The 19091-nt window shown below is 37.1% G+C and overlaps 1 protein-coding gene across 1 annotated transcript; it reads right to left on the bottom strand.

Annotated features, from left to right (window-relative positions):
- Nucleotides 1-1701: 1701 nt before the first annotated feature.
- Nucleotides 1702-17993, bottom strand: LOC124804981 (nudC domain-containing protein 2-like). The gene is made up of 3 exons (XM_047265372.1): nt 17497-17993; nt 17200-17406; nt 1702-2638 (listed from the first exon to the last, which is right to left on the bottom strand). Exons 1-3 carry the CDS (start codon nt 17695-17697, stop codon nt 2489-2491), a joined length of 558 nt encoding a protein of 185 aa, XP_047121328.1. The 5' UTR covers nt 17698-17993; the 3' UTR covers nt 1702-2488.
- Nucleotides 17994-19091: the final 1098 nt, after the last annotated feature.

Raw genomic sequence — 19091 nt, 5'->3', positions numbered from 1 at the left:
ACTTCCAAAAGCGCACAACACCAGTCTAAGTGTGCTACAGCTTCTGACCAATCATCGCGGTTGTGTTTGTTTACATCAGGTTTACTCTTATGATGAACGGATTATAGCAGATTTTAACAATGGACTTAAGGGGTGGCTAACATCAGTTAGAATTCACTAAAGGGGATCAACCAAAACAGCATTTTCTTCGCCATAGGATCATTACAGATATGAGAGGATGCTTTTTGGATTAGAGAATGAACCTGCGAAGTTTCAGAGATTGTTGGATGCAGGTCTCAGAGGACTGAAATCATTTCAAGGCATGGCGTATTTTGACGATATAACTATCTTTGTGAGTGATACTGTCCAGTACATGCAACACCTAAAGGAATTTATCCTGAGACTGAGGGCCACAAATTAAACGTTAAGTACAGAGAAATGCAATTTTGTGCTAGACGAGGTAGAACATCTTGAAGCAAGGATGGGGTTAAGACAGACCCCAGACTGCTTAAATATAGGTGAATTTTTAGTGCCCAAGTTAGTGAAATGAGTCCAGTGAGTGATGTATGAAGTTGAAGTATGTAACATTTGAAGCAGCTGGTTCGACTAAATCTGACACGTCAACTGTGGACTAGTGTGAGTGTATTTTGGGGTGGCAAGCTGTCATATGGACCATGACAGGCAAGTTGAGTGCAAGAATCGCCTGCTAGCAAGCCATGAGGCCTAGTGGTCATCAGGGTTTTCCCAGACAACAGAAAGTAGGGTGTGTTCTGGTGACATGGTCGACTCAAACTTCCACGTCATACTCTCTATGGCCCCATTGCTCACATCTTCATTTGGATTCCCGCCATATGGTTTCAATGAGACAAATGTATTCAATATTAGTATTACAATTGTCACTTTGCAAGTCGATGTCTGTAATACTTATTTTTATTGTCTGAAGAAACAAACACTTGGGTGATGATCTTGTAGCTGTACTAAATTTATGAAATTCATTTGTAATTGCAGAATCTTTCTACAATTAACTGTGTTAGATAGGTCTTGGAAGCATGCTAGATAATCAAAGTGGGTAAGGTGACAGCTAATGACAACTGGGAAATCCGGGTTCGAATCCTGATCCAAACCAAATTTTCATATGTCGCAAATAGGTAATATCTTCATACCAAATGCAGCTAATGTCAGAAAAATTCTGCAATTGCGAATAAATTCCATTGACCTTTTTAAAGATTTTATCACAACCACACTAATACAGAATGGTTCCCATTTACTTTATGTAACTGGCACTGACAAACCAAACACAAAATTATAGTCTTGGAATTTCTGTCCAGTACCTTCCCATTTCTGTAGATAAACATGTGTGAAAGCGGAAACCAGCTTTTGAAAGTATTACTTTCTTCCTGAGGGAGAAAAGAACAGATTGCGAAGAGTTCGAAAGAAGCAACAGGTCACACTGACACCAGGATGAGAGGGACTCGCTTGTTTTAATAAGACAATCAGTTTTAACACAAATAGCAAACTTTCCTACTGATCAAGTACTGTCTCTCTGTAATTTTATAGATTTCTGAATGAATTCTGCTTTTGGTACAAATACCTGACACTGGCACAGAATGTTGGGAAATTAATTAAATTGGGGCTTTACTGAGTACTCCAATTAGTAAATTAAAAATTAAGACCAAAACTGAGGCACAAGATATAAATCTATACTCAAAAGTCATTTACAAATGCGCGTTATAAGTTTTTATTTTATTTTATTCACAATTTAAAGTTCATATTTATTTGTAAGTAGAAATACACTGCATATTTGGCAAAACAAAATTCTACCAGAAATACAAAGCACAGAAAACAGTGAAGACAACAAAGAACTTACTGCCTACATATTCTGGATGGCATTTTAACTTATCACAGAGAAACCACATAATAGAAGTTCCTATCAAAGCTTTTACCTTTAGTCATTAATGAGTTTAAACTTTCTGACAAACATATGACTACAGTAATTTCTCAACTTTTCAAGACAAAATTAACATTGCAAAAATATTAAAATAATATTTATGGGACATTACGAATATAGTACAACAAAGACAAATCAGCAATCATGAAACAGTGTCCTAACTAAGAATAAGAGCACATAAATTTACATTTCCTCACAAAATCATAAAATAAATTTATGTAGCACACAGCTAGATTCAGTTCCTTGCGTCAGCTTTGAAACAGCCAACATCCTAACATTATACGGTAAAGTATTTTGTACCTAATCAAAAGTATTAAAGCTACTTCTTTGGACACTGTATACTAAACAAACATTCTAAAAAAAGAACACTGGCTCACAAAACAATGTAATCAGAAACTAACTTCATGGAGACAAATGTCATATACATAAACACTGAGTTTAGCAAAAATATACATTAGACATCTTCTAGAGTGTCGAGTGTCATTCCTCAGAGAACCAAATGAACTGAGTTAACAGTACTGTTCCCTTCTCAACCCACAAAAACCATTAACAACACTTTCTTCAGTCTTTAATACCACTTCCCTCTGCTGCCTCCGGCTTACTTTCTCCTTCTTGCCCTTGCTGCTGCTTTTTCACAGCCTCAATGGACCATCCTGGAAGCTTATCATATGCCTTCTGAAGCTTTGCTCTGGAGAAATCAAACTGAGGGTTCTGAAAATAAAATTGTGATTGCAAGCAGGACCTTTAACCTCTGAGAGATCTCATATTATGCCACATACAGTTACATGAACACTGAGCATAATGTGCACTGCCATTTAAAATACTGTATGCCATTTCATTATGTATGGGTGAAGATACTTGGGAGGGGTGGGGGGAGAGGGGAGGAGTGAGGGGGAGAGAGAGGGGGAGAGGGAGGGAGAGAGGGGAGAAGAGAGAAATAATGAAAATAACAACGTAAATAAATAAAATAATAATCACACAGGAGTTAATGGAGGTCAAGTCCAGGAGTGTGGTGGCATGTTAGGGTGTGTTGGAGTGCAAGTTCCCATCTCTGGAGTTCAGGAAAACTAATACTTGTTGAAAGGATCCGAACAGCACAAATCATGCATCTGATCTTTTAAGTTACTGCAGGTCTTCTAATAAAATCCCTGATAAATAAACACAGTTATTACAGTTTATAGTGTTACTTGGTCTACACTATGTTGCACAGCAGGAGACTGAAGTAAATTGGAAAGCAATAGTATCACAATTATTATTTGAACATACATCTTTTTTCCAGTTCCATAATTTATTTGATTAGAGAGAATATTTCAGTAACAGCCAATGCACAATGGAGTAATAATGAGGGTAGGCAAGCCATCAACTGCAGCACCTGATCCACTTGGGACATAATCACTAAACAGCACATAATGTGTCACTTTTTTTAGAGCTACTACTCTTTTTTCAGTGTACATGTGCCAAGTGACACACACGAGAGAAACTCAAACAGACCCAGGCAATGGTGACAATTGAGTAGCAATATTCTGTTACATATATGTGAATGAAAAGAGAAATAGAAGGGCAAAGAAACCTGTTAGCTACAATTGCAGCCAGGAGAGAGTAAAGATACAAGGGGCCAGAATGGCCGGCCAGTACTAGGGTGTGAAGTTCTGGAAGCGCCAATACTTACATTTAAAAGAGTGTAAACTTCTACACTGGAAACTCCCATGTTGGAATATCAACAATATAAGAAAAAGATAGATTGCTACTAACCATAAAGATGGCACTAAGTTGCAAACAGGCATAATTAAAAAGACACTTACATATTAGCTTCCGGCCAATAGCCTTCATTAGAAAGAAAGAGTATAACACACCATTCATTCACACAAGCAAGCACACCTCACGCACACGTGACTGCCAACTCTGGCAGCTATGACCGGAATGCAACTGTCACATGGAATTTCATATGACAGTTGCATTCTGATCTGAGCTACCCAAGTTGGCGGTCATTTGTGTGTGATGTGTGCTTGCTTGTTTGAATGATTGGTGTGTGTTTTCTTTCTTTCTGATGAAGTCTGTGATTGAAAGCTAATGTGTAAGTGTCTTACTTGTGCCTGTCTGCAACTTAGTGTCATCTTTACAGCACTCTTATCTTCTCCTTACATTGTTCATAAAGTACTCCTACCTTCAGAACTATTAATTGTTTCCTCAGAGAGGAAATGAGGGAATGAAAGGCAGGTCACCCAGACTCCAGGTTAAGAGACAGAGTTATTGTGACGATGAAAAGACACAAAGACGAAACTGGGGGTATCAGCTTTTACTATGTGTGTGGTGGGGCGGCATATGCACCCGCTTTCTGTACTAGTTATCTCTGAAGGAGAACACAGTTTGAAAGCTTATCAATGTTTTCAGTCTTATTTATGTGCCTGGTGATAACTAAACGCCACAACTGTATTTTGAGTTGTTAGTTAACATTACAATTATTATTATTATTATTTGTTGAGGGAACATAAATCTAAGTCATCATTATGTATACTTCATTGTGTTTTCCTCTTCCCGTGCTCCAAATTTTCAACATCATGCACCTGTTAAGCTTTTGTCTTTTATGTCACATAAAAGGAGACTTGTGAAAGTAGACTGCAGTACAAATGTATATGAACAATGAATTTATTACTTTTATAGGTTTGACTTCCTAGAGTGAAAAATCTACTGGTACCATAACTTGAATTTTCAATTGTGATTGTAGCCAGTTCAATATCGCTAAAAGTGTGGCTCACCTCAATGTAACAATAGAGGTTAGAGTGCATAAGATTTTTTTCCATGACCAATTAACTCTGTGGACTGTTAAAAATTAATCAACTAATGGCTATATACCATCTGTGTTTACACAGACTTGACTTAAAATGATGAGTCAGCATAAAATTCATTATTTTCCAAAAACAAGCTGCTTCTTTTTACATTATTCTATATATCAACTGCTATTCACTTAATACTTTCAGGCCCCAATTCTTCATAAAACATCAAAAGTGCTTACACACTTTAAGACTACAGTCATTGTTTTCAACCCCTCAGTCTATTTAATGAAGTAATTTGTAGGAGTGCCTAAAATATGATTTTAATTTTCTTTTTAAATAGCCATGATTCATAGCGTTTTGGCCTCAAGCCTGTGTGGAAATGATTTGTGTGGATTCCTTGTGCTTGTATAAATTACATTCACCCGAATTTGATTCTTACTATTAACCACAAGCAACAATAAGTACTTGGAAGTGAGTATTGTGGAAGACAGTTATCTACTTCAAAGAATATTCTCAACGTTCATGTTTACTGGTGAAATATTTCTTTTAACCATGTTACTCCAGAGGATAATTACACAGTATGACAGAGAGAAAGTACACAAAATATACTAACGAAGTTTTCACTTTACAGAGAAAGACTCAACGTAAGATACCTTCTACGACTAGACAGAAGCAAACCAATGTATGATAAATTTCCTTTCCATAAAGAAAATGTGGTTTTTATAATACAGCATTGAGAATATTGACTTTACAGACAGAGACACAGACAACAGACCAGATAAGCATTTACTTCTCTTCTTCAAATCAGTATTCCATGTATTATTTCATAATTTCAAGAATTCATAGAAAAAAAAGATAAAATTGACATTTATGAGAAACAACTGCATTTTCTCTCTTTTGTTTCTTCAGCAGTGTCTCCAGAACTAACTGTAGCCCCTGGTTCAGAGTCAAGTGGAGGGCATAAATCAGATATTTCAAAGTTCTGTAATACGTTATGCCATCAGGTTGGGAACTTAATTAGAATCCCTCTAAATTGATCAGGTGTGGACTACATACCAGGGCTGCTATTGAGGTAGCTGACTGTATGTTGGGTGCAAATGGGCTTTTAGATTAGGGGACTTTTCATTCAGTCCAGGAGACACTTCTGCATTACAATCTTAAAAAAGGACCCACAAATGAGACTATTAAAATCCAAGTAATCAACTGCTGAAGCATTTACAACAAAGTGCCAGAGTTTGAAGTGCTCCTAAAAAAACAGGTGTGATGACATAATACATGGCACATAAAGCAGGCTAAAACCCACAATTGATAGCAGTGAGATTTCTGGGATACATTCAAGAATGTATCAAAAAGATAAGTTAACGGGAACAGAGGTGGTGTATTTGTTGCAGAAGACAAGAAACTACAACCCACTGAGATAGAATTTTAAACTACATGCGTAATTGTCAGGGGAACACTCACTCATTATTCTATTCACCACCAAACTCATCTCCAGAAAGCTTTAGAGAAAACATCAGTTCATTAGTATGTACATTCTCCAATCATGTCATTGTAAATCATTGACTCACATAACTAGTTTTGCAACTGTTGGCTGTGGGAAGCCATCCGTGAAATAATACCAACTTTTTTCTCTGACAACTACTTGGAACAAATATTTCTGGAGCTTACTCATAATGGAAATCCATTAGATTTAATGGTCAAAAGTAGATCTGGTTTCTTTGGAGATGTCCACATTGAAACTAGTATCAGTGACTACGACACTGTCGTAGCAGTAATGGTTACTAAAGAAGGGCAACTAAAACAAATAGATTTACACGTTCAGCAAAGTCGATAAAGAGGCAGTTGTATCAAATGAGGTACCTGAAACTTTTAGCTCAGGGCAGGTGCATACAGAAGGATGGTGGCTGAAGTTTGAAAGAGTAGTTGACCCAAGCACTGTGCACATCTGTACTACTAAATGGTTAAAACGATCAACCACACACAGTTGCAAGTTGCCTATTTAACAGCTTCCAAGGGCAACAAAAATTTGATTTCCCGAATTTTGCACATTTATTAACCAAATTCAGAAATTTAAAATATTGTCATAATATGCTAAACTAATTATACCTCTTATGTTAACAATTTAACAATATATGACAGTATTCAAGTTAGAAATTGTGACTATATCTTTAAGTAGGTAACCCACAGCGCACACATTACCCATACTATATCCATACAGTATTTGGGAATGAGAGCACATGGCTACATCCAAGAAAATTTACTCATAACTTAAACTTTATTGAAACATATTTTCACTGAGCCCGCCCTCCACAAAATAATGAAAGGATAAAATTTTAGCAGGCATGATGTTTCAATTTATTACTTCTTTACTGCCAACCCTATCCACAAGGAATTTTGCACACAAAATCAACATTTACCACTGAATGCACCTGCAATATTATATCACAGTACAGCACACAGCTCACAACATGACATCAAACACTGAGACACACATGAAACTAGCCTTTCTTAAAACATAACACTATGTTTTACTAGCAAATTATCCATTTGTAACCAGACGTTTGCAGCTGTTTTATACATGACTATACGGTTCTTTAAAGAATTCAGTATGAAGGGTTACTGGTATGTATCCATTAGAACAAATCATTATGAGAGGGACAACCCATGGAATACAGTTTCTTCGAAGAAATGTCTAGTCTAAAGAAATTAAGACTACTTTGTAAAATGTTTAACATTAATTATAAGGCAATAGACAGAGCGTAACTGTATAAAACATGCTTGGCATCAAAAGAGCATTGCATGCAGCCTTTAATGACTACTGCAGCAACTCTTATCAAAATATCTGATGAAACACAATGCAAATCTGGTAATATGTACAGGATATCAGTAACATTAAAATTAGCATCCACACACTGAAAGATGATCCATTAACCAAGACAGAGGGTAATGTAATTACTGTTATAGACTGTTTTGAGACTAGTGTTCTAATTGGTTTTGTAGCTGACCACTTAATTTCATTTCAGTAACTTCATGACCCAAGACTGTTTCAAGTCAGTTGACTATGGGAAAATTTTGAGACACAAATGTTGCACTTCTTAAACATAGCTCAGCCTTAGAAAACTCGGGCACTGTTTTCAACTTTCAAGGAGTAAACAAACAATCAATGAAAGGCTTATTTTTAATATTCTCACATGGCATTTAGATATGAATTTTCCCATTACAAAAATTTGTAGAAACAGTAAATTAAATGACAGTAAAAAGGTAACGTCTTTCTAGGCACTTATCTGCTTAGTTTGTGGTTTGACACACATAACATGTATGATCTCTTGAAAATACTGAAAATTAAATGTACAAAGACAGTTATAAAATGTGTGAATCACTATTTCACAAAGAGGTGAAAAGAGAAAAAAATAAATGTGTACAATCTAACTGCATTGTCTGACAATGTGTCTGGGCATTCGTAAACATTAGAGGTCATGATAGTATAAATACGCCTAAGGGAAATGTTTATTCCATTATAAATGATGAGGTCATCGATGATACCTATATTTTCAGTGACAAATTTAATGATTTATTTGTTGATTTAGTGAAAAATGAACCCATTCTGCATAGGGCAACTATAAATAATGACACAGACCTTAGCATGATTGATATGGGTATGCCACTTAGTATTACTACTGAAAATGTTATTGAGGTCATTGATATCTTAATGACAAATCCTCATCAAGCTGGGACAATGTTCCTCCAAATCTCTTGAAAAAATGTAAACTTCAACTGGCTCCCATTTTGACTAGCCTTGTTCAGTTGGTATTCTTTAAGTGGTATATTCCCAGATCTATTTAATTTTACCACAGTGAAACCTATTTCTAAAACAGGACCCAGAACCACTGTTCAAAACTTCATGGATTCTGTCCAGTGGCTGATCAAACAGTATGTAGAACAAAAACGAAACAACAGTCATATTACAATCAGTTCTTATTTATTTTTCTTTAAGCTACCAGTTTTGGCACTTCTTTGGTGCCATACTGAGGCCCCGGTGGATTAGAACATGTAGTGTGTGTCTGGTGTGTAACATAAGATAATAATACAGGTACAGAGCAAGACTGGTAAGGGTCACTAACTATATACAAAAAAAAGAGTTAAAAGTGCATACAAACCTCAGTAACAGAATATGTTCATATATCATACCGGTTGACATCAATAAACTAATACATTACATATAAAAGACGCATAAAAACAATCTTAATTCCAAAATTGCATTTCTACTTCGATTTATTTTCATTATCATTTCTACAAAACATGTCATTTGTATGACACGTTATATCTCCCAAGAAATTGTAATTACACAATCATCTTACAACAATGGAACAATGTGTTTTAAGTGATCTCTCTCTGGTTGATATGATGTCTGGACCTTCCCTGTTCGCCCAACCTCAGTATTTATCCTCCGGGTGGTTCAGATTACTCTGTTGTTGTTGTTGTTGTTGTGGTATTCAGTCCTGAGACTGGTTTGATGCAGCTCTCTATGCTACTCTATCCTGTGCAAGCTTTTTCATCTCCCAGTACCTACTGCAACCTAGATCCTTCTGAATCTGTTTAGTGTATTCATCTCTTGGTCTCCCTCTAAGATTTTTACCCTCCACACTGCCCTCCAATACTAAATTGGTGACCCCTTGATGCCTCAGAACATGTCCTACCAACCGATCCCTTCTTCTGGTCAAGTTGTGCCACAAACTTGGATTCTCCCCAATCCTATTCAATACTTCCTCATTAGTTATGTGATCTACCCATCTAATCTTCAGCATTCTTCTGTAGCACCACATTTCGAAAGCTTCTATTATCTTCTTGCCCAAACTATCTATCGTCCATGTTTCACTTCCATACATGGCTACACTCCATACAAATACTTTCAGAAATGACTTCCTGACACTTAAATCTATACTCGATGTTAACAAATTTCTCTTCTTAAAAAACGCTTTCATTGCCATTGCCAGCCTACATTTTATATCCTCTCTACTTCGACCATCATCAGTTATTTTGCTCCCCAAATAGCAAAACTCCTTTACTACTTTAAGTGTCTCATTTCCTAATCTAATTCCCTCAGCATCACCTGACTTAATTAGACTACATTCCATTATCCTTGTTTTGCTTTTGTTGATGTTCATCTTATATCCTCCTTTCAAGACACTGTCCATTCCATTCAACTGCTCTTCCAAGTCCTTTGCTGTCTCTGACAGAATTACAATGTCATCGGCGAACCTCAAAGTTTTTATTTCTTCTCCATGGATTTTAATACCTACTCCAAATTTTTCTTTTGTTTCCTTTACTGCTTGCTCAATATACAGATTGAATAGCCTTGGGGAGAGGCTACAACCCTGTCTCACTCCCTTCCCAACCACTGCTTCCCTTTCAGGTCTCTCGACTCTTATAACTGCCATCTGGTTTCTGTACAAATTGTAAATAGCCTTTCGCTCCCTGTATTTTACCCCTGCCAACTTTAGAATTTGAAAGAGAGTATTCCAGTCAACATTGTCAAAAGCTTTCTCTAAGTCTACAAAAGCTAGAAACGTAGGTTTGCCTTTCCTTAATCTTTCTTCTAAGATAAGTCGTAAGGTCAAATGGTTCAAATGGCCCTGAGCACTATGGGACTCAACTGCTGAGGTCATTAGTCCCCTAGAACTGAGAACTAGTTAAACCTAACTAACCTAAAGACATCACAAACATCCATGCCCGAGGCAGGATTCGAACCTGCGACTGTAGCGGTCTTGCGGTTCCAGACTGCAGCGCCTTTAACCGCACGGCCACTTCGGCCTGCTAGTCGTAAGGTCAGTATTGCCTCACGTGTTCCAGTGTTTCTACGGAATCCAAACTGATCTTCCCCGAGGTTGGCTTCTACTAGTTTTTCCATTCGTCTGTAAAGAATTCGTGTTAGTATTTTGCAGCTGTGACTTATTAAACTGATAGTTCGGTAGTTTTCACATCTGTCAACACCTGCTTTCTTTGGGATTGGAATTATTATATTCTTCTTGAAGTCTGAGGGTATTTCGCCTGTTTCATACATCTTGCTCACCAGATGGTAGAGTTTTGTCAGGACTGGCTCTCCCAAGGCCGTCAGTAGTTCCAATGGAATGTTGTCTACTCGGGGGGCCTTGTTTCGACTCAGGTCTTTCAGTGCTCTGTCAAACTCTTCACGCAGTATCTTATCTCCCATTTCATCTTCATCTACATCCTCTTCCATTTCCATAATATTGTCCTCAAGTACATCGCCCTTGTATAGACCCTCTATATACTCCTTCCACCTTTCTGCTTTCCCTTCTTTGCTTAGAACTGGGTTTCCATCTGAGCTCTTGATATTCATACAAGTCATTCTCTTAAATTTTCCTGTAGGCAGTATCTATCTTACCCCTAGTGAGATAGGCCTCTACATCCTTACATTTGTCCTCTAGCCATCCCTGCTTAGCCATTTTGCACTTCCTGTCGATCTCATTTTTGAGACGTTTGTATTACTTTTTGCCTGCTTCATTTACTGCGTTTTTGTATTTTCTGCTTTCATCAATTAAATTCAATATTTCTTCTGTTACCCAAGGATTTCTACTAGCCCTCGTCTTTTTACCTACTTGATCCTCTGCTGCCTTCGCTATTTCGTCCCTCAAAGTTACCCATTCTTCTTCTACTGCATTTCTTTCCCCCATTCCTTTCAATTGTTCCCTTATGCTCTCCCTGAAACTCTGTACAACCTCTGGTTCTTTTAGTTTATCCAGGTCCCATCTCCTTAAATTCCCACCTTTTTGCAGTTTCTTCAGTTTTAATCTACAGGTCATAACCAATAGATTGTGGTCAGAGTCCACATCTGCCCCTGGAAATGTCTTACAATTTAAAACCTGGTTCCTAAATCTCTGTCTTACCATTATATAATCTATCTGATACCTTTTAGTATCTCCAGGGTTCTTTCATGTATACAACCTTCTTTCATGATTCTTAAACCAAGTGTTAGTTATGATTATGTTGTGCTCTGTGCAAAATTCTACCAGGCGGCTTCCTCTTTCATTTCTTAGCCCCAATCCATATTCACCTACTATGTTTCCTTCTCTTCCTTTTCCTACACTCGAATTCCAGTCACCCATGACTATTAAATTTTCGTCTCCCTTCACAATCTGAATAATTTCTTTTATTTCATCATACATTTCTTCAATTTCTTCGTCATCTGCAGAGCTAGTTGGCATAGAAACTTGTACTACTGTAGTAGGTGTGGGCTTCGTATCTATCTTGGCCACAATAATGTGTTCACTATGCTGTTTGTAGTAGCTTACCCGCATTCCTATTTTCCTATTCATTATTAAACCTACTCCTGCATTACCCCTATTTGATTTTGTGTTTATAACCCTGTAGTCACCTGACCAGAAGTCTTGTTCCTCCTGCCACCGAACTTCACTAATTCCCACTATATCTAACTTCAACCTATCCATTTCCATTTTTAAATTCTAACCTACCTGCCCGATTAAGGGATCTGACATTCCACGCTCCGATCCGTAGATTACTCTATGTTAATGGTATGCTTAGTGCATAACTACTGGACTGGTATTTGCTATTCAGGTTTACTGGCTGCTCCACACTAGCTCATTATACAATCACTTGCATAATAATATGAGGACTATTGGTTTGTCACTGAATACATTTTCTTTGATAGTATAAGTGCTATTTCAGTTATTTTCACAAGTGGTGCAAAATACATGGGTGACAGGTAACCAGCACCATGTTATACTACACAAGTTGTAACAATGTTTAATGTGAAGGTCAGTAGTTTTCTTCTTAGAAATAGTATTGTTGTTACTGTTTGGCTTGAATATGTCTTACATTCAGTATATATATATATATATACGCACGCACGCACGCACGCACACACACACACACACACACACACACACACACACACACACACAAAAAGATGAGGTGACTTACCGAACGAAAGCACTGGCAGGTCGATAGACACACAAACAAACACAAACATACACACAAAATTCAAGCTTTCGCAACAAACTGTTGCCTCATCAGGAAAGAGGGAAGCAGAGGGGAAGACGAAAGGAAGTGGGTTTTAAGGGAGAGGGTAAGGAGTCATTCCAATCCCGGGAGCGGAAAGACTTACCTTAGGGGGAAAAAAGGACAGGTATACACTCGCACACACGCACATATCCATCCACACATACAGACACAAGCAGACATATGTCTTTAAATATGTCTGCTTGTGTCTGTATGTGTGGATGGATATGTGCATGTGTGCGAGTGTATACCTGTCCTTTTTTCCCCCTAAAGTAAGTCTTTCCGCTCCCGGGATTGGAATGACTCCTTACTCTCTCCCTTAAAACCCACTTCCTTTCGTCTTCCCCTCTCCTTCCCTCTTTCCTGATGAGGCAACAGTTTGTTGCGAAAGCTTGAATTTTGTGTGTATGTTTGTGTTTGTTTGTGTGTCTATCGACCTGCCAGCGCTTTCGTTCGGTAAGTCACCTCATCTTTGTTTTTATATATAATTTTTCGCACGTGGAATGTTTCCTTCTATTATATATATATATATATATATATATATATATATATATATATATATATATATATATATATATATATATATATATATATAAACAAAACTGTACCCTTTTACAAGAATGTTTCTATTTATCATCATTTCATGCATTTGATTGGTTATGTCGCACCTCATTTTTCTGTAGTTTCTATTAAATGTCTTATGATGTGTAATGTCGTAGTTAACTGATGCTAACCAGTATGTGAACATGTTATAGTGTGGTTTTTGTGCACATTTAACTTTTTATGTTACATTTTGTACAGTGACCTTTGTTGGTCTCACTTTGTATCTGTATTATCATGTTTGTTAGACATCAGACACACACTATATTGTATACTTATTGGTGTTTTAAAGTACGGAGGCTGGGGATGGTACCAGTGAGTGCAGAAACTAGCATCTTAAAGAAAAACTTATAAGAACTGACTGAAATACTGCTGTTATTTGGTTTTTGTTCAACATACTCAAAACTACAGGCTGATATCACTAACATCTGTCTACAGAAAATTAGGTCTAACTGAAAAATTTTTAGTTCTTACATTAGATGATCACTTAACCTCTAGAGGACTCATGGCTGATTTCCAACATGGCTTTCATGTGGTTCGAATCATAATAGCTTCTGCTGTGGCGTTTGTGCATGTAGTAGCACTTGATAAGCTTGGCTCCGGCTAACATGTAGCAGGTTGTGCCTTGACCTATCGAAGGCCTCTGACCAGGTCAACCATAAAATTCTTTTTCAAACTAATTGCTTATGATGTCCCTGGGTGGATATTAAAACTTATCCATTCCTTTCTTCAAACTGGAACACTGTATACTGAACTTCACTTTAATTATGGTAAGATGATAGCAGATGTATTTACAGTAACTGCATTATTGGTTCAGGAGTTCCTCAAGACTCCCACTTTAGTCCTTATCTGTACATTTACTATGTGAGAAAGATTTTCCTTCAATTGGTAATGTATCCACCAGTATGTATCCTGGCGAGACACCTAGACTGTGCCAGGGGAATAGCTATTTAGAATTAAAGGCTGTCCTCATCAAATTTTGCTGATGTCACATGCGATTTCTTCTTAGGATAAGATTTTAAAGTAAACATAAGCAAAACTGAACCAGATAATTTCAGCAGAAAGAATAATGTTCGTTTCTTATTAATTGTAAATAATAGTATAAGTTTTGACAGCAAGGTTTTTATGAGTTTTTAGCAATGTTTTTTGACAAAAATTTTTACTTGGAACAAACATATATAGATCATGTATGCTCAAGGATGTTGAGCGGTAGCTATCGGCAAAGAAGGCTTTTCCTTTATTTGGACACACATACTTGAAAGATGGTATATTTTAGGATAAGCCCTACATTGCATGTGGTTTGTTATTTTGGGGAGACACTTTTCACAGTATCACAAACAAGAGTTTTTGTGACACAAAAAAAGAGTTTTTGTGACACAAAAAAGAGCAATAATGTTGTTCGCCATGGATCAAGAAGATCATGTAAAGAATGATACACTGATGATAAATTACTCACAATATATGCAGTCTATTAGATTAGCACTTGTTTCATAGATCATGAGTACGACACTTCGTAATGATGTGGAACGTGTCAGGTTAATAAAAGGCGTCTATACAAGATATTACATTACACAAAATGTTGCATGACACTTTATATATATAGTGGGGGTTGGGGAAATTACCCACTTACTATATCCAAAAATCCATCTAATGAGTAGGAGGAGTGGCCTTTAAGAAATTCTTTTAATTTCCTTTTAAATGCTATATGGCTATTTGTCAGACATTTGATGCTATTAGGTAAGTGACCAAAGACTTTTGTGGCAGCATAATTTACCCCCTTCTGAGCCAAAGTTAGATTTAACCTTGAGTAGTGAAGATCATCCTTTCTCCTAGCGTTGTAGCCATGTACACTGCTATTACTTTTGAATTCATTCAGATTGTTAATAGCAAATTTCATAAGTGAATATATATATTGTGAGGCTACAGTGAAGATCTCTAGCTCTTTAAATAAGTGTCTGCAGGATGATCTTGGATGAGCTCCAGTAATTATTCTGATTACACGGTTTTGTACAATGAACACTCTTTTACTCAATGATGGGAAATATGGAAGCGTCCGATCCCACACGTCTGCTTTGACCCATGATGTCACAAATACGGCGGAAACAAAAACAAACACACATACTTTCCGCAAGAAGCCTAATGACACTAATGGGACAAGTGCGGGAAATGGGGTGTTTTGGGTGGGGGGCAAACTAAACATAAACAAATTTAGACACCTTGCGTAGCTACAATGTGTAAGTGAAGACAGCCATGCATGAATACCCACCCACCTCCCCAGGGGTCGTAACCCCTGCAACCCATAGAAGATAAAGATGCTTCAGTAGCTGATCAGTGTTTTTTGTCTTTTAAAAAAAAAAATCTCACGGGATAGAACGAACAGATCAGAAAAGTAAATAAATTAAGATAAAACAGAACTGGAGACAGCCACACTCAAACCAAACTCCGCGCCGTCATGACGTCACACACGACAACACCCTTACGTCACGGGTCAAAGCCGACGCGTGGGATCGGACGCTTCTGTCGACCCCAATGATGAGTTACCCCAGAATATGATGCCATAGGAAAGCAGAGAATGAAAATAGGTGTTGTAAGCTAATTTACTGAGATTTATATCACCAAAATTTGCAATGACCCTAATAGCACAAGTAGCTGAACTCAAACGTTTCAGCAGATCTTCAGTGCGTTTTTCCAGTTCACCCCTCATCAATGCATACACCTAGAAATTTTGAATATTCTACCTTAGCTGTTGATTTCTGATCGAAGTCTATGTTTATTAATGCTGTCATTCCATTTACTGTGTGGAACTGTATATACTGTGTTTTATCAAAGTTTAATGAGACCCCATTTGCAGAGAACCACTAAATGATTTTCTGAAAAACATCATTTACAATTTCACCAGTTAATTCTTGTCTGTTGGGTGTGATAGCTATACCTGTATCATCGACAAAAAGTACCAGTACCATCTTCATGAATGTAGAATGGCAAGTCATTAATATATATTAAGAACAGCAGAGGACCCCAAGACCAAACCTTGCAGCACCCCATTCTTGATTGTTCCCCAGTTTGAAAAATCACCAGTTTTTTTGCATATTATGTGAACTGCTTATTTCAACTTTATGCACTCTTCCAGTTAGGTATGATTTAAACCATTTGAGCACTGTCCCATTCATACCACAGTACTTGACCTTATCTAGAAGTATTCCATGATTTACACAGTCAAAAGCCTTTGACAGATCACAAAAAATCCCAACGGGTGACTTCCGGTTACTCAGAGCATTTAATATTTCATTAGCCTAGTGAAAGTACATATAGCATGTTTATCAAAGCATTACGCTGGCAAAAGAGGACCACAAATACATTCTTGTCCATAGTGAAGTAAATTACTACAAAACTACGCATAAGAATGACTGTTTTAGAATAAGAAGAAATTTTACCCATATTGTAAAAAGCTGATAGATGAAAGGTACAAACTTTTATAATAAATTATGAAGATACCACAAATACCTTGACGGTTCAAAATTTAAAACCAAGCTCACAAATTGGCTTACAGTAAAATGTCCCATTGCCTCAATGACCTTTAATTGTAAGTATTGTTATTAGGTTTCATTTGATACTCTGCATATCTGGATTGTGGACACTAAAACTATGCTGCTATCTTATATTAAGATTCAACTTATCTTGGCTAATTGTAATGTACAAACTTAATCTTTACTACAATAAAGAACAAAAAATAATAATGTCAGCTTCACAAATCTGATAGAAGAACGGGTGCTGAAGGAAGTAGCTAAATTACTGTATTTGTAGGGGACAAGGGTTTACACGGTGCAATTTAAAAACATCGAGACTCCCCAAGTCACTCACTTCAATCTGAAACCTTTCCAAGTCGAGCTTCTGTCTCATCTCATGTGCGGTTAGCATGTCTGGGCGATAACTACCATCCTCCATCAAGGCTGTCCATGCTTCGTCGTTCACAGAATAGTCTGCCTTTGACAAAATTATCGTTAGCGTCTTCCTGTCTTCGATTGTCCACGCCGTCTCATCGCCGTGAACAGTTCGAAATAGTGTCCCCTAGTTAAAAAGTTAGATACCGTTAATGTAACAAAAATTACTCTTGAGAAGTATTTTTACTAAATTAAACATACGTTATCGGCTTATTACCTTGAAAATAGACTTTTCGTACGCGCTGCATTCGATATAGTTATTTGTTACTTTGACAGCGACGTCACGAGCCCTAGTATTTGGAGGTAGATTTACTTCAATGTGAATTTCCGCCACTGTCTGCCACCACCGGCCCCAAGGTGTAGCGCACACTACGGCACCGCTTTTCTCATCAAAATGACTGAGTTGTTCGAGGGGCATGTTCAATGAAAGTTACTAAAACCTTTTGGGAGTCTGCAGTTAATGGTTCATCAGTAGTATACTACCAACTCAAATTTTTGACAATGACAACAAAAACAAACAGTGTAAACAATTTACACTTCTCTGTTTAGTTCTGTCTTCTACTAGATCATATTTTATAAAACAAAGGGAAACGCTTTTGTAATAAATAGTATTTTCTTAACACCCTCTTCACAGTCAAAACAACGTCAATAACACTCCGTTTGCGTAATCCTTTTAATGCGGCTTCTGAAGATCACTAAAGCACGAGTGCCGAGTGGGAAGATATCGACACTATCGAATTTGCTACCGGTCGTAAAAGCAGCAGTGTTATCGATAGTGCCTACTGCTTTCCACATTGTCAGCTAGTGTTCGGAAACAAAATGTATTAAAACTTCAATTAACGATGTTAAACAAACCTTCATTTGGACTATCTAATGTTTTTATTTGCATACAAATGGTGTTGTAGCGCTATTGCGAGGCAGGAATAAATATTGATACAGCTATTTAGAACTTGTGCAGTCAACCAATGAGGATGGAGTTCCAGAAGTTACCATCAAAAAGTTCGGCGCGGATCGAATGAAAATTAACTTCTGACGTTCACAAGACATTTGTGTGTTACTTAATGATCGGAGGAAGAAAAGCAATATTTGCCACGAAACAGCTGGGAGTTGCGAAAGGCACAACTCGTCCCAGTTCGGCCTCCTTTTATCCCGAAAAAACCACGATCCTCCAAGAATTTAATGTTTCCTGTTTGTTAATGTTGTAATATGAACATAAAGTAACGTCTGCGGAAGGATAAACATTGTGCGTAAGTGAAAAACGAAATGAATATCCACATCCCCTCCTCCCCCCACCCTCAAAAAAAACAAATTCATCATGGAATTTAATAGTTCGTGTGCGTAAGCTTAATTTGATTAGTTGCATTACAGAAGTCATTAAAACATTGGATATAGAGTGGTTGGAGTGTAACTTTTTTTTAACTTGTACTGAAACTTGGAAATTTGTGTCTTCTGTGTAGCTTTGGTGAATATTCTAAAAATCTAATGATAAAAAAATCCTGGAGTGATACTTCGTTAGCTGTGTATTATCGCTATAAATACAAGTGGGAGTGAAATGTGCATTGTTGTTAATGCCAGAAATTACCAGATATTTAGATGACTAATATCAATTTATTACTTATCATAATTACAGCGAAGAATACAGGATACAGGCAGAAGGGAAAAAACTGAAACAGCAAGAAAAACGCATATAAAGACAAATACCAAACAATGTGAAGAACCGTTACTAAATTGTCATTGATTCAACCCCCCTTAATTTTATAATTTCGTTAAGTATCTGTTAATTTCACTAATCCCCTCTTCGGGAACAGTCCA

Source organism: Schistocerca piceifrons, chromosome 7 (genome assembly GCF_021461385.2).
Source record: "Schistocerca piceifrons isolate TAMUIC-IGC-003096 chromosome 7, iqSchPice1.1, whole genome shotgun sequence".
In the NCBI taxonomy this organism is placed as follows: Eukaryota; Metazoa; Arthropoda; class Insecta; order Orthoptera; family Acrididae; genus Schistocerca; species Schistocerca piceifrons.
Note: the sequence above shows the minus strand (reverse complement) of the source record. Positions and strands in the feature narration are given on the sequence as shown.

Coding starts and splice junctions, on each gene's coding strand:
- LOC124804981 (XM_047265372.1), bottom strand. CDS start 17,697: ATGCCCCTCGAACAACTCAGTCATTTTGATGAGAAAAGCGGTGCCGTA. Junction 17,407..17,496: donor ACGAAAAGTCTATTTTCAAG/GTAATAAGCCGA, acceptor CTTTTTAACTAG/GGGACACTATTTCGAACTGT. Junction 2,639..17,199: donor TGGAAAGGTTTCAGATTGAA/GTGAGTGACTTG, acceptor TTTTATTTTCAG/AACCCTCAGTTTGATTTCTC.